At 42.3% G+C, this 23,127-nt stretch overlaps 1 protein-coding gene across 5 annotated transcripts in view; it reads right to left on the bottom strand.

Moving 5' to 3' along the window:
• Positions 1–23,127, bottom strand: part of Stx8 (syntaxin 8) — a 265,408-nt gene that overhangs the window by 227,676 nt on the left and 14,605 nt on the right. For all 5 annotated transcript variants that reach the window (XM_005399384.2, XM_005399387.2, XM_013522155.1 and 2 more), the window contains exon 5: positions 16,623–16,733. In XM_005399384.2, the coding sequence (XP_005399441.1) occupies positions 16,623–16,733 (111 nt within the window). The remainder of the gene's footprint in view (positions 1–16,622; positions 16,734–23,127) is intronic.

The following is a 23,127-nucleotide window of genomic DNA, read 5'->3' as shown; positions in this document are numbered from 1 at the left end:
AATAGTTAAAAAAAAAAAAAGTCAACATAGCCAAGCGTGGTGGCACACAGTTGTAATTCCAGAACTCAGGAGGTTGAGGCAAGCGGTCTGCCACAAGTTTGAGGCCAGCCTGGGCTACTCAGCGAGACCTGTTGCAAGAAAGCTCCCCACCAAAATAATAATAATAATAAACATAAACTTAATGAACTAAAACATAGTGTGTACAGGTAACTGCTCTTTCTGTTCATTAACGGGTTGAACTTTCCTCTTTTTCCCATTTTCAAATTACTTCTATTATTTAAAATGAGTGGGAGTAGGGAACCCTTCTGTTTTTCAGACCCAAAGTCACTAGGACTTAAGGACTCAAATTTGTTACCCACAGACTAATCAAACCCACAAGCACAATGTGTGACACCCACGGACAGCTCAGGTGGTGAAGCGAGCTCTGTCCCAGACTACTGAAGGAATGTGGCACACTGACATTCCTAAGAAACAGACATGCGAGGCCTTGCTCAGTCCTTTCTTTTCACTATTTTTTTGTGGTAATGGGGATTGAACCTAGAGCCTTTCAAATACTATATAAGTGCTCAATCTCCAAGCCCCATCCTCAGCTTAGTTCCTGATAAATTTTGAACACCTATCCCCTTTGTCGCAGTAACCCCACCGTGAGGACTCTGTCCTGGAGAGACAGACCACAGTCTTTATGGGTAGTTACTACAGGATCATGTGTAATGGCTACAAACAAAACACCCTGACATCCATCAAATGACTGTATATGTATTTTGGAGAACACCAGCCACTGAAAAGTATCTGTTACATCTATTGATTTGAAGGAATTTCCAAATTTAAATGAAAAAATTATAAAGAAATATATATAATACAATTGTTTTCAAAAATGAGAAAGGAAAACACATTCATGTCACTGTATTTGTAAACACTGCACAAGCACTGACAAATACGAGCAAGGAAACACTCTCAGTTTAGCACTAGTAGCCGGATGTGGTGGTGCACGCCTGTAATCCCAGCATTGGAGGCAGGAGGATTGTTGCGAGTTCGAGACCAGCCTGGGTTACAAAGAGAGCTCAAGGCAAGCCTGAACTGCATAGCGAGACCCTGTCTCAAAAAGACAAAAAAAAAAAAAAAAACAACCCCAACAACAAAAAAAAAACAGTCAATTTTAATAAGTGAATGACAACTCAGATGGAAACTATTAAAATCAAGAATAGAAAACAAAAAGTAAAATCAAGAAATGCCAAAACCAAGCATATTTTTTCCATGGGGAAAGAGCAACGGGGAAAAAAAAGATACAAAAGGAAGGAACACAAAAGAGAAAGGAGAGGGAACACAGGAGGAGGGGCACCGTCCACGGGGTTACCACAGAGAACGATGAGCGTGACAAGTTTGCAGTTAGCTACATGAAGGAAGTTAAAAATTAAAGGGACCTGGGAACAGAATTCCTCCCCTAAAGTCTGGAAGCATGAGGAATCTTAACAGTCTCTCAGTGCTTTCCTGGCAGAAAACCCCCATGCATCAAATCTAGCAACTGGGAAGCTCAGTTTCCCTTTCTGTTGATTCATACCCCCACCTTGTGGCCGCTTCCGGTACAGCTCTCGGGGCTGTGCATAGGCATGAATGTGCCTGCGGGCTAAGTGTACTTACAGACAAGTCACATGCCTATATACATACACATTTACACTATATATGCTCATGCAGTACATAAAGAAATGTGTATGCATATTTGTACACAAGTATAAACACATGCTTTTAATAATATACTTAGATATATGCAGTATACTTATTTGTACACATATAAGGATAAAGTGTAAATATAAATGCAGATAGGTACATATATATTTCTAATTCAAGTAGAACATATAAAAAGGAAAGCCATATGACCCAAAGACAGTTCATAAAGTGAGTATCCCCAGTCAACCATTACCCAAGGCAAGTAACAGATCATGACTAGCACATGAGGAACCCCCTGGCCCCCCTTTTAATCACTCCTTCCCCAAAGGGAACTGCCTTCGTGACATCATACAGTTTGCCCTCACAGACGGCGTCATGCAGTATATCATCCTTTGCGTTATTATCCCTTTTTCAAAATACTGCACATTTGTAGTACACGATGATGACGCTGAGAGGGGTTTGCACGTGTACATATTTTTGTCTCCTCCCCCTTTCATCCCTCCCTGCTGCCTCCAACTCTTGAGCCCCTTCCCATCTGAAACTGCTCTATTTCCATTTTTCTATTCTTTTTCAATCTTTTCCCTTCCTTCCTTCCCGCCCCTCCGTCTCTTGTTCCCTTCCTGGGTGAAAATGATCTACTTCCTATTATTCATCCTTTGCCTTGCTCTTTATTTATGTATTTTCCCCACATGATGTTTGAGAGACCCAGCCACGGGGCAGTGTGTACACTGGTCCTCATGTGCTGTGCGGTGCTGCTGTGGGGATAAGCCGCCATCTGTTCAGCCACACAGTCAGTGGACTGTTTCCAGGCGGCATTCTTATCTGTGTCTGCGGACAGCTCTGCTGTAGTGAATATAAATGTGCGATGTACCAGCAGTCCAGGAGAAATACATCTGCTTCTCCCCCCAGCAACACGTGACCTGCCATTTTACTTAAGGACTCTAGGTATAGTGGTGTGATATCACGGGTTAAGCTCACAATTTCTTGATGCCTAGTGACACTGAAGCCCTCTTCATATGTTTCACCAGCGCTGGACATCTCTCTCTCAAAAATTTCAAATCTAAATTCTGCGCCATTTCCTTTTTCTAACAAGTTGTGTGTCACAGGGCCTGGCTGATAGGGGCTCTTCATCTATCCTAGATACACTTCTGTGTCAGACATACGCCATTCTGAAGCTTGTCTTCACTCCGTGGTATCTTTGGTAAGCAGCATTTCTGATTGTAACAAAGCCCAACTCCTCCTGTTCTGCCTGTGTGTAAGGTGTTTGTAGAGATCTGTTTAAGAAATCTTTGCCTAGCCCACGGTTATAAGGACATTCTCTTATGTTTCCTTCTAAATGCACTCTTGTTTGATCTTTCATATTTAGGTCTACAACCTTTTTGGAATTGACTTTCCAGTGTAGGGGGAGAGCAGGGCCAAGATTCATTTTTGCCCCATAGACATCCAGTAAACAACATTCATTGAAAGGACTCTCTCTTCACTGTACTCAGTGTCATCCTTGTCATAAATCAGGGGACAATCAGCTGAAATATGCTTCATGGCTTTCAGTATAGAGGCCTCATTTGACCTGTTCCATATAGTTCATGTTATTTCAAGTCCTGCAGTAAATAGAATCTTTTGAATTTTTTTCATTGAGTAGTTCTTTGTTCACTGGCTTTTAAAACCTTCTGAGTGGAAAAAACTCCAGGTTGTTGCAGCTCCCACTTCTGGACAGACCATGCTTTCTTCCACCCCCTAGTGAAAGCTGGACACCTCTGTGGACTTGATCGATGACACAGGCTTGCAGGACTATTTGTTCAGAACTAAAAAGGTCTTTGGTTTCATTTGCTTGATCAACCATCTAAATGGATAATCTCTCCTTATAGTTAGTATCTCTGGAAGTCAGCCTGATAATAAAGCTCTCTTCCATCCCACAGAGAAAAAAATAATCCACAATAAATGACTACAGACCTCTGCAAGCAATAACCACTCTTGTAAATATCACCTAAAAACTTCACGGCTACTTTGCCAATTTCTGAGGCAGTGCAAGATATTTAAGAGAAATACTTTAAACAGTTCACTTCACAATCTCCCAAGATATATTACCCAGCAAAATAGATAATGCACAAGGAATTCACCACAATAACTCATATTAAAAAATAAAAAAGTGGGGAGAGAGACTGAAGGTATGTCTCTGTAGATGTGTAGAAGCTTTCTGGAAGGGCACACGAATGACTGTTAAAAGTGGCTGCCTCCGGGGAGGACATGGAAAACTAACTGCAGGTTAGAAGTGGGAGGCATCCTTGATTTTCAAAGGTCACCTTTTTCTCCTTTACACTGACTTTTTAACCACATAATGCAGAACTTTAAAAATAAATTCATATTTTAAAGTATTCGTCAAAAACAAACATTCTCTTAGTTCCCTTAAACCTCTGCAACATCTCAAAATGTAAACATCTGTGGCTAGACAACCTCACCTGAGCAGGTCCTTCCATCAGTAAGAGTCATAGGGTTGGGAATGCAGTTCAGCGACAGAGCACCTGGCTAGCACACGCCAGGCCTTGGGTTTGCTCTCCAGCACTGGGGAGTGAGAGAGTGATCTAACAGTCAAAAAATTCTTTGTCATGTGACGTATCCAGTTTCCCCAAGAAAACATGGTTACTGGATGCATCGTAAGGCTAGTATCAGACCACTGGTTAATACAGAAAACAAGACAGTATACACACCAGATTTTTCAGGTCAGGGCCTACTCAAATACTCGTCCTTATACTCTCAGTCCTTGCGCCAAATTAACCAGTTACCTCCCCCAAGAATGTGGAACAAGGTCAGAAGAAGCTATCACCTCTCAAAATAGAATTAAACAAGAAGAACATACAAAGTTTAAGTCCATCTGCAGGAGAAAGCAGCCTCTGAGTCTGTATATAACACTGGTAAAACTAGGCTGTTCTTTCAAAGTCCTTCTCCACCTCTTCAGGAAGACAAATGGTAGTGTAAATATCACAGCTTCTTTAAAAGGTGAATCTGGGCTGAGGATATAGCTCAGTGGCACAGTGCTTGCCTGGAGGCACAAAGTCCTGAGTTTGATTCCTGATACCAAAAAAAAACTTTAAAAGGTGAATCACAGATTAAAAACAATGGTCTAGGTTGCATTTGAACCTCAACAAAATAACCTAAAAAGTCAGTGAGGTAGCTACCACTTCTCTGGGATTTCAGGAACAGAAGTGGCAGGGGAAGAAAGTTCTTTTCTCCTCACTGTTGTCTTACTGGTTATACAGATGAACGGGTTTCACCTTGGCGCATTCCCACATGCACTTCGATCATTTTCACTTCCCACTACCCTGTGCCACCCTGCTCGCTCTACACTTTCCCACTCCCTTATTCAGGTCTAGAACAGTCTCTCTTCTACTTTCTTGGGGTTTTGTCTTGTGAAGTAGGGTCTCGCTATGCAGTTCAGCCTGGCCTTGAATGTGAGGCAGTCCTCCTGTCTCGGCTTGCTGAGTGATGGGTGTGCGGCGTCATGCCTGGCTCTCGTCGTCGTCTTTTATCAGAACCCATACATTGGGGGAACATGTGACATTTGCCTGGGTTTGGTTTATTTCTCTCAACATGTATTTTTAATGGCAGCCATGCTGAACAGAGTGACGTGGAATCTCAGTGTGGTTTTGATTTGCATTTCCTTAGTGGCTGAAGACGTTGAACATTTTTTCATATACGCACTGGCCATTTGTACTACTTTTGAGAAATATCTGTTCGATTCATTTGCCCATTTATTGACTGGCTATTTGAGTTCTTGATGTTAAGTGTTTTTAGCTCTTTATGTTATTGCAATTTAACCCTCTGTTGGAAGAGTAGCTGGCAAGATTTTTCTCCCATTCATTCGCTATTTTTGTACTCTTAGTTGTTGCCCTTGATGTGCAGAAACTTTTCAGTTTGATGCATTATTTGTTGGTTCTTCAGATTATTATTTCCTACACTGTTACAGTCCTATTCAGAAAGCTTTCTCCTGAGCCTATGGCTTCAAGCATTTCCCCCATGTTTTATTTTACTGTTTCAAAGTTTCAGGTCTTATATCCAGGTCTTTGATCCAGATTGAATTGGGTTCTGTACAGCATGAGTGACAGGGACCTGGTTGCAATCTTTGACAAGCAGGTACCCAGCTTTCCCAGAAGCATTTGTTTAAAAGGCTGTCTTTTCTCCAATAAAGTTAGCTTCTGTACCCAGAATCGGACTGTTACCAATGCATGGGTTTGTTTCCACGTCCTTTGGGCAGCCACACTGGTCTACACATCTATTTTTGTGCCAGTACCATGCTGCTTTGTTACTAGGGCTTTGTAGCATAGTTTGCAATTAGGTATCATGATGCCCCCAGCCTTGTTCTTTCTGCTTTCTTTAGCTCTTCTAGGTCTTTTGTGTTTCCATATGTGTTTCAGGGTTTTTTTAATCTAGTTCTATGGAAATAAGTCACTGGTGCTTGGATGGGGATTGCACTAATTTGTAGACTGCTTTTGGCAATCCAGCCATTTTACTATTTCCACCAAACCATGAATATGGGAGGTCTGTCCATCTTTAATTTCTTTCCTCAGTGTTTTGAAATTGTCACTGTAAAGGTTTTTTACTTCATTGGTTAGACTGATCTCTAGGTATTTTATTCTATTTGAAGCTACTGTGAATGGAATTGTGTTTCTGATTTCTTTCTCAGCTAGCCCATTATTAGTGTATGGTAAAGCTATTAACTTTGTAAATGTTGATTTTATATCCTGTTACATTTTTAAATGTATCAAGTCTTTTGGTGGAGTCTTTAGAGTCTTGTAAGTCTAGAATAATGTCATCTGCAAACAAGGATAATTTGATTTCTTTCTTTCTTATTTGTATCCCTTTTATTTTTTCTCTTGCATAATTGCTCTAGCTAAAGTTTCAAAATCTATACTGAATAACAGTGATGAGAATAGGCATCCTTGCCTAGTTCCTGACTTGAGAGAAAAAATGTTGTTTTTCCCCCGATCAGAATGATGCTGGCCACTTGGAAGGCTGAGGCAAGAGGACTGCTGCAAGTTTGAGGGCAACCTGTAATACACAGTCAGTTCATGGCCACCCTGAACTATATCGCGAAAACCTGTCTCAACAAAACAAAACAAAAACACCAAAAACTACACAAACACAGAATAGTGCTGGCTATGGATTTATCAAGTCTCTCTAGGACTATTATCATGAAAGGATGTTGAATTTTGTTGGCTTTTTCTACATCAATTTTAAGGATCAGGTCATTTTTATCTTGGATTCCACTTATGTGGTGAATTATATTTATTGATTTGCATGTGTTGAACCATCCTTGCATCCCTGGAATGAAACCAACTTATCATGCTGTATGATCTTTTTAATGTATTGTTGAATTGGTTTGCAAGTATTTTATCAGGATTTTTGCATCTATATTCATCAAGGATATTGATCTATAGCTTTCTTTTTTTGTTGCGTCTTTGTCCAGTTTTGGCATTAGAGGGATGCTGTCCTCATAGAATGAGCTTGGAAGTGGTCCTTCCCTTCCCATTCCATGGAACAGTCTGAGGATCGCTGAGTCCTGAGATAACGATTCTTACTGAGGTTAAAGAACTGAAGAACTATAAGTCTCTGTTTCTTCAAGAAACTTCAGAGGCGGGCATGGTAGCGCACACCTGTAATCCCAGCACTTGAGAGGCTGAGGCAGGAGGATCGTTGCGAGTTCGAGGCCAGCCTGGGCTACAAGCAGAGCTCAAGGCCAGCCTGAACTGCATAGCGAGACCCTGTCTCAAAAAGACAAAAAAAGAAAAGAAACTTCAAAGTGAGAGTGCTGATGTGAAGGAAGCTGTGGAGAAGAGTGCAGGCAGCCTCAGCATTTCCCCAGCCAACACCTCTACACCTCTTCACCCCATTTCAGAATCTCAACTTCAGTCAACCCTCTACCACCCAGAGCAAAAGGCTCCACACTCACCTTCAGTTCAGGAAATGTAGCCAGTCTGCAAAGAAGCTAGTCATAGCAGCCCTAGGCTCTCACAGTTTCTGGTATAACATGGTCAGTGACACAAACCAATCTACTTCTATTAAGTAAAAGTCAACTATACACACACACACCCACACGCACACACACACACACACACACACACTTGGAGAACATATGAAAATCAAAAGAAAAACTATTAAAAACATTCAGAGAATTAAGCAAGTGGTCATAGCACTAATGGTATTAGGTATCAAATAGCAGACATCAGGTATCAAAAATTTTCAAACAAACAACTGAAAAGCATGGTGGAATGAAAAATTGAATTTAAAGCAGCAATGAAATTGAATTCAACTAAAAAGAATGACCAGAAATAATTTAACCAGAAATGTATTAAACTTATTTGAAAAAAACACTAAAAGGGAAGAAAAAGGAATGGTATTCCTCTTTTCGGAATCAGATTAGCTCAATGCAGAGTTCATGTTAAAAAAAAAGAAAAGCAAAACTGTTAAACTCTGGTGGAGAGGATACCAGCCCGATCACATATTAAGACTGAAAGTCTCGATATCTAAAAGAATGTAGTGCCGGCACGAGTACAGAAAACCACCAATGGTCCATAGAAACATGTAAGATAAAGCCAGCATTTCATGACAGTGAGAGGAAGAGGACCTCCTCAATAAAAATGCAGTCACACACAAAAATAGGGTACCAGGCAGCAAAGAGTGAGACTGTACTCTTTATGAATTACAATTCAAATGGATCAAATATTTAATAGTTATAAAACAAAAGTACGAGTAAGAACACAGGCAACTTTCTTTGTAACCTCAGTTCACTATAATTATCTACAGTAATCACATAAACTTTACTAAGCTATTATATGATGGAACTATCTCTATATATATTAGTTTAAAGACACAAAAGTTTAATAACGCTCCTTTGGAGAAGACCATAGGGAAACAGGGTCTCACATCATCAGTTGCTGGCACAAGTCTAAACTGCTTCTAGCCCTCTGGAGGGCAACTTGCCAAATGCTATCAAAACTGCAAATGCATATACACTAGACTTGGCCATTCTACTTCTCAGAGAGAGATACTCTGCTACATGTGAAAACTTTTATGTTTTGAGCTTTTCATTGCTATATTTTTGAAACAGAAAAAGATGAGAATACACATACCTGTAAATAGACTAGTTAAATTAATCACAGCACATGCACATTGAAACATTCTAAGGCTATAAATACTAGTCACAAAATCTTATGTCCTGAATGAGAAAAAAATCTCCAACATATCTGATCAGGTGACAAAAGAATGCTGTACAATGATATGTATAATATGCTAGCACTTATATGAAAGATGAAGGAAAACAAAGAAATCTATTCATATTTGTTGGTATATGCTTAAGAGAACCCTTATGCCAAAAATAATCAATAGTAATTATTTTGTTGAGCAGGGTAAACATAATGGAAGGGTCTTCACTGAGTCTAGTGAGATGTTCTTCAGGTTTCTGAGCCATATGAACATTATTTCTGCACAATATCAACTCTTTCCCACTGTTGGCTTGGAGTGTGGCTGGAAGCTGCAGTAGCTGCCCTGAGGTCACGAGAGAAGTCAGTCTGAAGAGAAAGACAACTGTCTGAGGACAGAGACACCAAGAATTCTCCTGGATCGAGGATGGCATCACTGGGCTGCTAAATTAATCAACCTTTTCACTTTTCTAACTTGGAATTTATAACATGGTGCTTTTCTTTATTTATACCATTTTGCATAGCAGTATCTGTTCTGTGTGGCTGAGGGTATCCTAACTGCTAGACTAGTGGAGCTAAACCCGGGCACCCATGGCACAAATGTTTATTATAGTGGACAGAATAAACACCATCTTCTTCATTTACACCCTTGCTTAGTCCTCCTTCCCCTGCTGAGAAATAACCTGCCCTCCTGGTCTGCATGAAACATCTGCATACCTGTCTGCACTAATTTCACTGTATTATGACATCTTTTGTTTGATGATTTTTGTTCTTACATTTCCCTTACCTGCAGAAGCCTTGAGAATGGGCATTATAAATGATGTACAGATCCTACCCCTCAACCCACCTTGTGTGCCTCTAACTAATTTCTGGTTCTAATCTTTGTTGGTTCAACCCTATACCAAAGTTACTTATCTTTTCACCAAACTACAAAAAATTAGTGAGAGACGTAGCCAATGCTTCACCTGTCCCATTTCAGTTCCTTCTTGAGCACAGAGAAAGATTACTGTCCCAACCTCCCCCAGTGAGGTGGGAACCACGTGACTAGCAATGGCCAATGGGCTGAATGTAAGAAATGTCCAGGACAAAGCAGAGGAGAAGGGTGCAAGTTCTCCACACCTCTCTTCTCCACTGTGGGAAACATGGAGCCCTAAGATGGAAACAGGCTGAATCTGAGTCATGATTTGCAGACAGCTGTCCAACAGCACCACCAGTCTGGATGTGAGGTGTGTGAGGCAGCAATCATGTGCTCAACACCCGTCCTCACATTCCCAGATCTGTTTAGGGGTCAGAGCACGGTCTTTCACATCCTGACATGGTGAATCTTCGGCTCGACAAAAATCTGCTGAGTCAAAAATTTGCTCACTATATACCTAACTCTGTGCTGGCTGAACACACACAAATATTCGAAGATGTTCATTCACTGAGTGAATAATCATTAAGCCCTGTATAAGCTTTAGTCCTTATCCTCATGGTACTTACAAGCTCCATGAAGGAACAAAAATACAGTATATACTTATAAATAGTGATAACACATAAAAATATTAAACCATGTGGTCTCCCTAAGTCAGTCTGCTCCCCACTTAGTCTCTCAAAGTACAGTATACTTTTTTACTGAATTTATTTTACTCATAATGTGATTTTAAAATTGTCTACCATTGTACATTTCATATCTCACTGGACTATACTGAGCTCAGCTGCAAAAACTAGGTCTACTTTGTTATCTGAGCTTTTTGCCACCACATTCCCAGTGCCGGTGCCTGACAGCAGGCACCTGTGGACAGCTCGTTAATGAAAGCTTCCTTTTTCCACACCGTTCTTGCTTCTTTACCTATTTTTCACTAAATTAGCAGGGGATTTTTAATATTCTTGACTACCCTTAATACCTCCTTGGCGCAACCACCTTTGGGCTTACCTAGGGAGCAAAGTAGAACTACTGATTTCAGCATGTCCTCCCATGTCAGTAAAGCTAGGAAGTAACCGTACTTCTAGAATGCTCTTGGGCCATTCATTCTCTCATGTGAGCTGGATGATGACGTGGGTGCATATTACTGAACAACTTTCTATATCCAGAAGAGTATGTTTATTATGGATTAATAACATTGATAAGTACAAAGCAGTGATTCTTTAGGGAATTTACCGTCAAGCATAAATTATCTTTCCTACAAACCAAGTGCTAAACCAGAATGAAACAGTCAGTGGTTTAAAATCAGCAAGGGGGTATTTTTAATGCAAGATGTAATGTAAATTTTTCTTTTGCCCGTCTGGGCTACCCATGCAGTAATATAAAATATACATTGAACATCAAGGGAAAAGTATATACCCAAAATTAAAAGTATCTGTGCTCTAAGAAAAATGTGAACATTTCATGATCATCTCCTTTTGATTTTTTAACATTCCCATTCTGACATATAACTACCATCTCAAACTCTAAATAACTTCCTCTTCCCTATAATCCTCTACGTAGCTGGTGGTGTGAAGATTAAAGCTCAGCCAATTAGCCACCCACTACAGCTGCGCTAATCACATAATCTTGGAGACAGCCAGAGCAGTGGAGTATGCAATGATTTTTCTTTCTCTGTACAAAGATTTAACTAATTGTAAGACTTAGCAATGCTCTCCAATATAAAGGGCAGCAAGCTTTTAATCAGAAGCTGTGTCACTGCTTTATAAATCAGGGCTTATCTTCTTCCAAAAGACACTGTTGCACAGAGACTTCTTTAACAAGTTTCCAAATGCCCTAAGTTAGTCAACCATTGCTTATTTAGACCAAGGTTTACTGCTTTAGAATAATGACCATAATCCGTAAGGTAGAATAGAGATTCCATCACATGACAACTACACATTCAATTACGTGACTGGCACGTTAATGTCTGTTTAAAGGGAATACTAAGCCAAACTGATGTTTGACAATACTCCTCTTCTTTAATAAGACCACATCTGAGGAAGAAAAGGGGATGAGAGGGACGGGCAGGAGGACTGCAGGGAATGCACAAAGGGCAGGAAAAGAAGATGCACAAGGCAAAGAGGGAGGAGGGAAACTGAGGTAGGGGACTCTAGGAAAGGCTCACAGGGCTCCAAGCCAGCCCCAAGTCAGGAAAATTGTCTTGAGTTATTGACATAAGATATTAAATGAGCTCTGAAATACTGATAAGCAGGATAACCCCAGTTCTCTAACAGGGCCAACCTGACATTAATGACAAAACGTGCCAGAGCAGTCACATCTGTCATGTTTTCAAGTTTTGACAAGGCTTTCTGGCTAATGTGTTTCTGCAGTCACAACCGACGGGAAAGACACATCTCCACAAACCTCATCCCAAAGTCGGTGACCCAAATGACCTAATGTTGACAACTACAGAAGCAAGCTAGGCGTGGTGGTGCACACCTATAATCCCAGCACTCGAGAGGCTGAGGCAGGAGGATCATCATGAACTTGAGGCCAGCCTAGGCTACACAGTGAGTTCAGGGCCAGCCTGAACTACAGAAGGAGACCCTGTCTCAAACAAACAAACAAACAAAAAAGAATTACCGTAGCAAACAAAAACACTGGAGGAGCCCAGGATAAGGGGTTAAAATGGAGAAGACTGAGAAAACCGCCATGGGTCATTGGAGACACCAGGAAAATCAAATGGCAGAGAAAGGAATAAAGTTTCTCCAAAGACACAAACTGAAAGGTCCCAAGAGTTGGATGCAAGGGATGTGATGAAGCTACGATCCCAAGCTGGTCCTGTCCACCACTGAATTCAGAGCCTCAGAATTATGAGGGATGAGAAGATGGGCCTGGGAGGGGAGACCGCAAGAGCGGCGATTAGAGGTAAAGAGGGCAAAAATAACCCCAACACAGGCTCGTGAACCACACCAAAGACCAGCAACTCTGACCTTGGGGCTAAGACAAGCCACTCTGGCTTTACTACTCTGTTACTCAACGCATCAATATAGTCACTGTTTGTCTGTAAGTCCCCACAGTGCTCGCTAGCAGGATGTGTGTCCTGCCCGTTCTGTTAACCCTTCGGCACAGCTCCCGGTATTCCAGAACGGCTCAATCTGGTAGTGTAGGGTTTTCTTACTGACTAGCCCTACCCTCCGGGACTTCTACGAGACGCAGTTTTTGACAAGGATTCGCAGACAGGTTACTGGTAGGTCTGGTTCAATGGGTTTAGACCCAATCAGAACCTAGTAACGAGTAACTAACAAAGTGAGCAAGGAATTCACCCTCCAGGTCCACTAGCTCTCTGTTTCCCTTTTATGCCTGCAGTGAATTCTGTCTCCATGGAGATGGATATTTATTTGCCACAGTGGTCTCCTGCGTTAGGCCCTCGTCACCTAGAGTGGACCATCACTGTCTGTCATGCCCATCCGTACCTTCTCCACATCCCTCTTCAGGAGCCCTCCTCCTCCACGATGCGTGCACACTTTTTGAACAGAATTCTGCAGTCTTATTCTGAACCATTCTAACCTTCTGTTCCTGCACAAAGAAAGTACATCCATATACGCTGAGTTCAGTTGCACCTTGACTGCACACAAGTAAGTCTGGTTGGTTAGTTATTGCAAACCTCAAAACTGTGGGTACCTTTGCTCCAACTTCTACTCAGCTCTCTGTCCCCAAGCACCCCAACCACTCACCAACAAACCAACAAGCAACGGCTTTGGGTCCACTGTGTGGATCAGCCTTACAGAAAGAGTATGAGGCAGTGCTAGTGGTGGGACTTCAGATGTTCTCAGAAAGCTTCCACCCCAAACAAACAAACATTCACTTCTGCTGCTAAACTGTCAATTTCCCTAAAATTCTCCTATCAATTAATTTAGCTCAAATCCTAGGGTCCAAGGAAGCTTTCACTGAAGTATTTCCAGAATACGGGTCACTGCTAGACAACGGTTCCATAGGCAGAACCATCATGAGACTATCTACCAGTAAGATGACAGACAGCAAGCTGGGCACTGAGGAAAGAGGACGGGGAAATGAGAGCTGGGTGGGAAGGAGGGGAAGACACAGAAGAAGCAGCAGCACGCGGTGCACACGTGGAACAAAGTGGCCAAGGAGGCCAGGTCTTTAGGGCACTCAGGGACTGTGGTCTCGGGGACAAGCTGGCATGAGCTCCCTCCCAGCCTCGAGGGGACACAAACACGCAGTGACAATATCCTGTATTTAAAAAGGTTTTAGGGCTGGGGATTTAGCTCAGCGGCAAAAGCGCCTGCCTGGCAAGCGCAAGGTCGTGAGTTCGGTTCCCGGTACCGGAGAAAAACCAAAAAAAAAAAAAAAAAAAAAAAAGGTTTTAAAGTTCACAGAGCCTTCCAATAGCAGTTACCTCACGTGGCCCTAACGATGAAAACAGGCAGAACACATGCCTTGACTTAAGGTCAACGATTTTGAAGCTCAAGCGACTGAGGAACTGGTAAACGACAAAGCTAAGCCCCGCTGCAGCCTGCTTCTGTTTGCATAGTGCCATGCTTACGAGCTGGGATCTGAAATCCAAACCGTAAGACTGATTAGTTTTAGAATCTGCATCCCGGCCCCCACCCCAGCCTGTTTTTCCTCTGCAAAATGGGATGCTGTAGGAAGGGCCTGAAGAAGTGCACATGGGAGTTCAGTGCAGTGTCTGGAACACAGAACAGACAGCGGGTGTGGGCTATTGGTATCATTACTACTGCACCCTGGCAAGCAGCGGTCCCAACCCTGCCACCTCCTGGGGCGCCTCCCGAGCCCACTGCCATGCAGCCCTCACCCCAGACTACTAATCAGACTCTGCAAGTACATGGGGCAGACCCTTGTCTTTTTGTTTCTTCCTTTCCTATCCTTTTTGTCTTTTTTTTTGTAAACCTCTTAGGTAATTCTGATGCCAAGTGCACAACTATAAACAGATAATACAAAGCAGTTATTTCTCAAACTATAACATGCTTTGCAGTCACCTGATGATCTTGTTAAAGTGCAGGTTCTGATTCAGGAGGCCTGGGTTGGGAGCTGAGACTCTGAATGTCTAACAGGCTCCAGATGATGCTGACGCTGTTCATCTGCAGGCTGGCTTGGAACAGCAAGGATACAGATTATCATGAGATGGAGAGGGATAGGACAAAAGACAGGCTAGAGGAGACCAGAACACAACAAAACTCCCAAGGGCCTAATTCTTAGGCTGGCCCCATTAAATATTAAATGGCACAGTTAATAAAGAGTAATAAATGCAGTGTGAGGCAGGCAAAGCAGCTCCTGCCTTTAATCCCAGTACTCTGAAATGAAGGCTCAGCCTAGGCAATTTAACAAGAATCTGCCTCTAAATAAAAAAATGTCCAAAGGACTGGGGATGTAGTTCAGTGGAAAGGCATCAGATTCAATCTCCAGTACTGCAACCAAACAGACAGATAATAAAGGGAGTCCAGCACCTAGAAGACTCCTACGAAACGGTAACAGTTACTACTTCTCATACCCTCCTCCACCACAACAAAGTAGAATAGGAATGTTTTCTCCTGGTTCTGACCACCCTCTCTCCTCGACCCTCACCTTCCCATGAAACGTGCTCCCCCAACCAGCCTCTATTAACTTCCTGACTAAAGCCACCTCTTCCTTCAATGTAAAGGTCCTTCTCAAAAGACAGCGATTTCTTTTCTGCTTGGATTCCTTGGTTTACCTGTTCTATTTCACCAACCCAGATCCTCGTCTTCATCCACTCACTTCATAAGACCCAATACTGCCAGAGAGCTACGGGGTGGGGTGGGGGACACAACACATGGAGGCGCCATGGGCGCGGGTCTGCATGTAAAACCCTGCCAGGACACTGCGGGGAGAGGGTCACGGCTCCTCCCTCACTGACTCGGGTTTCACCTAGCTTCTTGTATTTTCTAATTTTTTCCTGAAAACTCTGGACTTTTCACCAGGAAAGAAACTGCTCCATCCTCTCTGGCTCCACCTAGGACAGCGGTTTGCAATCCTGGCTGCTTATGAGAATCACCTGGGACCCAGCCTTGCCCCACCCCGACCCCCACCCAATCAGACTGAACTGTCTGAGGCGGAGTTTCATAGTGGGTGGCCGGGGTCAAAAAACTCTGCCCTGGGGACCCGTATTATTCCTGGCTACAAACTAAGCAGAAAGAAACTACCTCTCCGCCATGACCGTATCATCCCTCCCAGGGCAGAGGGGCAGAACTGGGTTTCTCTCCTAAGCTCAGTTCTTTTGAGTGGAGGAGGTGAAGACAGTTCTTGAAGCAAGAGGAGGCCAAATCCAAAGGATGTAACATTTACAGCTCATTAACCTCGGCCTTGGAAGGCAGACCCCTTCTCTGGGTCTTCCCACAGGGTCTAGTGCACAGCAGCTGTCAGCTCCCTGGGGTCTCCATCACTCCCCAGCGAAGAACTGGAGAAAAATCACCTGCCATACTCCCCAGCCCCCATAAGCCCCAAGTCGCAGTCTTACCACGACAGTTTTCAACTTGCCAATTCAAAAACAAAACTGATTTTCCACACAGACAGTGACTTCAGGAGTTGATAAGGCAGCTACCAACGCAGAAAACTCAACCAAATAAAACAAAAGAAACTCTCTAAACTTCATATTCTACCTATGGATACTATGCTCCACCCAGGATGGGATTCCGCTGCACACACCAGGTTTCCTAGATCCAGAAAATGCAAACTAAGCTGGATAGAAAATTACAGCCAAACACTCTAAACAAACAGAAGACAGTTTTATAAAGAACTTAAGCCATTCAGGAAACAGCTGTAAAAACTTCAGTAAATCCTCAGCCACACAGTGAGCCCTGTGAATGAAGACACCATACCTGATTAGATCTGGCTCTGTACCCTCATTCTTGAAGGACGCCAGCAGCAGTCTCTCTCGAGTTACGAGATCATCCAGTAGGTTCTGTCTTCGATCTCCTTCCAGTTGTGTTCTGCAGGCACCATGTTAAGGTCCAGCGGTGGATGGACTGCCTCATCTGAGCCATTACACTACTAAATTAACTCCTGAGTCACTCTAATCTCTGCCATTCAGAGGACACCTCACCTTTTCAGAGGACTGTTCACCTTTTCAGAGGACTGTTCTCACCTTTTCCTGCTCTGACCTTCAACTTCACTGATCCTTCAGGTAAATGACCTTGATGGCACCACTGGAAAGGGACATATAAACACTGACGAAGGTCACTACATTAAGTTCTTTTACTGAAAAATATTAAATAATATTTTCCACCCAGTCAATAGAGCAATGTGGCTCAGCAACTCCTTAGGTTTTGAGTTATAGGTGTCAATATTCAGAGGTGTGTTCCTATACGTTAATACTCCTAAGGTACGGCTGGGGATGTGGCTCAGTGGTAGGGCACTTACCTAGCTTGTGCAAGGCCCTCAATGTGATCCTCAGCACTGACAAAACAAAAACAAACAAAAATCCCTAAGCTTGCCTTGTTTTAAAAAGTAGGGAAGAAGTTCTCTACATCATCCACCTTCTCCCACGTTGACACCTATTATCAGACCTAGACTATATATTTGTGATGTGCTACTTTATGCACCAATGTACTGTAAAAATTGTTACCATCAGCCAGTGATTTAAAATCTAAGCTGGGAGTGGTGGCGCACGCTTATAATCTCAGCACTCGGGAGGCTGAGGCAGTAGGATCTTTGTGAGTTCGAGGCCAGCCTGGGCTACAAAGTGAGCTCAAGGCCAGCCTGAACTACATAGTGAGACCCTATCTCAAAAAGATAGATAGATAGATAGATAGATAGATAGATAGATAGATAGATAGACAGATAGACAGATAGATAGAAAGATAGAAAATAAAATGTATTGCACGATCTTTAAGGAAAGTTACAAAGAAATAACAGTATTTTAATGCATTAGTCTAAAAAGTATGTTAGACTAGGAGCCCTAAGGGCAGAGTTTTAGTCCCATGCTGTCCACTGTCCACTGTCCACTGTCCACGACGTTGAACTGGCTACTTCACCTTTTGGGTTCTCAGTTTCTTTACATATAACACCAGATCATCCGTTAAGTCTTTTCCAGTCCAACTCGTAAGTGATGGTTAAAAAAAAAAAATCAGAACCTAAACTCAGGGGAATGTTTTGTTGTGGTGTTTTTTTGGTGCTGGGGACTGAACCCAGGCCTTGTGTGTGCTAAACACGTGCTCTACAGAGAGAGGGAGAAAAACTAAGACACACTTTTGAAAGGATAGATTTGATACTGCACAGAAAAGCAAGCCCCAAAGTGAGCTACCTCAACTTAATTTTTTCCAGTTTTTACCTTTGCATCAAAGGATCTTTGTTTTATTAGATCTCAAAGGCTAGTGTTTCAAAGAAGTTGTGGCCACAACTACCAACTCCTAGTAACAAAAGCAACGCATTATCAGAGCACTGCTTTGGGCTAACAGGTTTCTTTTTATTTGTTATTTATTTTTATTTTTTTTATTTTTTTGGTTTTTCTCCAGTACCGGGAACCGAACTCACAACCTTGCGCTTGCCAGGCAGGCGCTTTGCCACTGAGCTAAATCCCCAGCCCCAGGTTTCTTTTCAGAAGAGGTACATAAAACACTGCATTCAGGCCCAAAACCTTTGAGAAACTGGCAAAACCAAATAGTAACATCATCACTACCTGACTAGGAACACCACAGCCCAGGAGATGAACAATTTTTGTTGCTAAGTTTCTACAGAAAAGAGCTAGCTAGCTAGGAAAATGTAAACAGTCCCAGGCAAAAAAAATTTGAGTAACATACAGCCCTTAGAAAATCATGAATCCCCCAAACCAATGTAGCTGAGCTGTGTTCGCGGCTTTACATATAAAAATAAGAAGAAGAGTTCTCTCCCCATTCCAGACTGCCACACTGGCTTAAATTACTACCATTATTTTTTCCATTACCTGCTTGACCACAGTCACCATGTACATCTTGGAAACCATGAAACAACTACTGTAACTAAGAAACAGTGACCTTAAGTATTCCTCTGTACTAACAAAAGGGCCAAATATTAACCTTTTGGTCAATGCAGTATTAACAATACCATTTTTTAAGTTAATGGTAAATTATCAGTAAAGTGTAAGGCCCTTCTTCTATCCATAAGAAGCTTCTCAAAAATTAAAAACAAAAAACAGAATTATATAGGACAGCTGGATAGGTGACCCATGCCTATAATCCCATCATTCAGGAGGCTGAAGCAGGAGGGTCACAGCAAATTCGAGGCCAGTCTGGGCTACATAATGAGTGCAAGGCAACCTAGACTCTATAGAGACCCTGTCTCAAAAAATCAGAAAAACAAAAATTATATGGGGTGAAATGGAAATTTTAAATTGTGGAAATTATTAATTATATCCCAAAATGAGCTAGACTTGTCTCATGTGCTATCCCCTGGCAATGTCTGGTTTTGTTGGGATTTCAGTATCCAACCATCCAAGCAAACATACACTGGACAAAAATCCAGTATTAACAATTAAGCACAGATGTAAACGTTTAAAAATAAAATTTCAGAAATATTATTGGAAGAATACATAAGGTAACTTTTTAAGGATCTTGAAGGAAAAATCTTTTCAGACAAAATTAAAAATATAGAGATGGAGCTGGGTGTGGTAGCTTATGCCTGTAATTCCAGCACTCACGAGGCTGAAGCAAGAGGACTGCCACAAGTTTGAGGCTACTCTGGGCTACACAATGAATTCAAGTCCAGCCTGAACTACACAGAGAGACCCTACCTCAAAAAAAAAAAAAATCTAAAAACACCTGCAAAGTAAAACTATAAGAGACAAAAAGGCAAAGGACATTACAGAATATCAAAACAATTAACACTAATACTTCTAGTCAAAGGAAAGGTCATGTAGTCTCACATTAATAAATGAAATGCAAACTGAAACAAGTTACCCTTTCACATACCAGACTAGGAAACTGTGACAAGATAGTTTTGGAAAGGACCTGAGAACAAGGCACCCTCCTACATTCCTGGTGGGAATATAAACAGGTTATATCAATTGCCAGACTGCCTTCCATATACCTAACATTTTCAAAGGCACATTCATATATTTATATGGGGATTTCCAAGCAAAGATATTCAGTGCAGCATTATTTATCATAGCCAAATACTGGAAACATCCTTAATGTCCATCAATAAGGCACTATGCAATGGAATGTTTTACAGCCTAGAAAGCTGTTCCTTGCAAGTGTTCAGATGAATTATCCGATATAGAATAAACTCTGAAATAATTTTAATCCCAAAAATGGGGCAGGGGAGGGGGGACAGCAATAGCAACAAGGAATTAAATAATGAATAGTATGTCCCCACTATGTTAGAAAGAAAAAAACCAAACAGATAGATAGTCTGAAAGTATAGATACAAACAACAGCCTCTAAAGAAGGGGAACTAACCGGGCATCATGATGGCACAGGCCTATAATCCCAGCACTCGGGAGGCTGTGGCAGGAGGATCACTGAGAGTTTGAGGCCAGCCTGGGCTACAAAGTGAGCTCAAGGCCAGAATGAACTGCATAGCGAGACCCTGTCTCAGAAAGACATGAAAAAAGAAGGGGAACTAGAGATTCTAGGTGTGAGGGAGACTGAATACTGTTCCGTACTGTTTGACCAATATATCTGCCAGTTAATAAGTTTCAGGCCATAGGTATAGTACAAGCCCTTTATGATCAAAGGAACTGCGCATTTGCAGATACATTTTCATATCCTCAACATGTTTTGTGTCTAAGGAAGCCTGGGAAGAGCAGTGTCCACCACCAACACTGAACTATGAAGAACAAGATGAGGGGATGAGGATGTGCGAGAGGAGCCTTTAATGAAAATTAACAATAAGAAGTGTATAGGTAGAGTACTTTTTACAATAAAAACAATAAAGGTTAGGTTTCAAAATGTAGCAGATACTAGTTATAGACTTACACGAATGAATCAGTTAAAGATCACTTTCAAAGGCAGTAAAACTTGGTGATATTTTATAGGTTAGTCAGGGAAGAACAGAACCACAAACATTTGATGCTCCAAGAGGAGCTGGCAAGACTATGGCACACGTGCCACAGTGGGTTATTTGTATCACTGAAAGCGCTAAAAGGCTCACCATCACTGCCCTAAGCCAACATTTTTCTGACAGGAAATTAAGGAGCAGCGTAACTACGTTGCTGTGCCGGTGAACTGGGCCGGAGCCCAGCTTGCCTATCCCTCCCCGCATGACCGGGGCACAGCCACCGAACACCCGGGGCTGGTCCACCCTGGGGCTGCTAGCACCGCTCCTATCCCTTGGCACTTCCTGCTTAAGACTGTACCGTACCGATGCAGACTGAACATCCCTACCTGAAAATCCTAAATACCCCCCAACCTGAACTTCTGGAGCACTAACGTGTTGCTACAAGTGGCAAATTTCACATTGTGAAACATTTTTCACACACAGAATCATTCAAAGCATTGCATTAAATTATCTTCAAATTGTGTGTATATGAAATGTAAATAAATTTTGTGCTTAGACTAGGGTCCCATCCCCAAGATATTTCATTATGTATATGTAAATATTCCAAAATCTGAAAAGATTCTAAATCTGAAACACTTCTGATCAGAATCCTTTTTGATGAGGGACACTTAATATGGAACACTCTAATTCAGAATATTCCCAGAGACTCCCTTTTTTTTTTTCTGAGACAAGGTCTCACTATGCAGTTCAGGTTGGCTGGCCTTAAACCCTCAGCAATTCTCCTGCCTCAGCTTCCCGAGTGCTGGGATTACAGGCATGCACCACCACGTCTGGTGAGACTCCATTTAAATCTAAGAAAGCTATATAGTGAGGAACATTGCCCTTTAAAAAATATTTTATTTTAACATACTGGAAGGACAGGCTGGGCATGTTGGTACACAACTGTAATCCCAGCACTTGGCAGGCTGAGGCAGGAGGACTACGGCTAGTTCCATGCCAGCCTACAAAGTGAGTTCAAGGCCAGTATGAACTACAAAGTGAGACCCTTTCTCAAAAAAAAAAAAAATCTATCTTATCTATCTATCTATCTATCTATCTATCTATCTACCTACCTACCTACCTACCTACCTACCTATCTTGGGAGGACAACCATTAGGAGATAGGGCAAGGGAAGGCAGAGGGAGACTGGATCAGTGGACCATCTGCACAGTGCACTTACAATATATGGACTAACAAGAGGTCAAAGAATCATGCAGCCAACAACCCATTCTGCTTGTAGGCAGACATGTATGTGCTAGTTCGGTAGACTAAGGGAGTGGAGGCAGGGTGTGCCTAAGCCTGACAAGGATAATAAAAATAAGACAGTCAGCAGCTGGTGCCGGTGAACTCCTCTTCCACCAACTTGGTGAATAACCAAGAAGAAAGGCAATGAATGAATAAAGACACCAGGAGTGGGGGTACATGGCTATAATCTCAGTACTCAGGAGGCTGAGGCAGGAGGATCACCGTGAGTTCGAGGCCAGCCTGGGCTACGTAAGCAAGTTCAATGCCAACCTGCACTACTGTAGCAAAACCCTGTCTCAAAAAAGAAACCAAAAAAGAAAAAAAAAAAAGAATAAAGAAAAAAATTAACTACCATAGTACTCTGTCATTGGCTTGGCTAATTTCATGTGTACTTCTAGCCAATCCAGGAAAAGGTAAGCTTCTGAATGAAATAGGATGCTGACTTCATTTTGCCAACACCTATTACAGCAGACCCTTGACTCACGAACTCAATTCACTCCCTCAGGCTGGTTGTAACTCAGGTTGTCAGCTGAAGGCTCAGGCTGCTCTAAGCAGCCTTCAAAGTCTCTCTCCTGTATATGGGCGGATTTCACTGTCCTTAGACAGACACTGGGCCAGGATTTCTCAACTAACCCCGTACAGGAAAGAGTGTTGTAATGTTTCTTGCACAACTCTTTAAGGGTTAAATCTGTATCTGAGATCATCTGGAAGCATAAGCGGCCAGCATTCAGGTCATAACTCAAGACTGTGGTTGTAAGTTACAACTAAAATTCCAGTCATAACCTAAGTTGCCATTTGTCAGGCCGGTCGTAACTTGAGGGTCCACTGCAGCCACGTGGTGAAGCCCAGCCTATTTGCTGTAAGCTGGTCCATGCTCTGAACCACAGGTGGAGTCCAGTGCAAATGTAGCTGGGTCCATAGAACATGCCAGCCCCATTCCAGCTTCTGGACTCTCTCTCTATTTTCTTGCTGTTTGTGTTTTGTTTTCTCTGGACAGGATCTTACTAAGCTTCCTGGCTGGCCTCATGTTTGCAGTCCTCCCACCCCATCCCCGAGTAGATGGGATGACAGGTGTGTGCCACCGTGCCTCGTGCTTCGAGGTTTTTGGAACAGGATCTCACTGTG

Source organism: Chinchilla lanigera, unplaced genomic scaffold (genome assembly GCF_000276665.1).
Source record: "Chinchilla lanigera isolate Chin_1 unplaced genomic scaffold, ChiLan1.0 scaffold00066, whole genome shotgun sequence".
NCBI classification, from domain to species: Eukaryota; Metazoa; Chordata; class Mammalia; order Rodentia; family Chinchillidae; genus Chinchilla; species Chinchilla lanigera.
The sequence above is the reverse complement of the archived record's forward strand: the minus strand, read 5'-3'. Positions and strand labels throughout refer to the sequence as shown.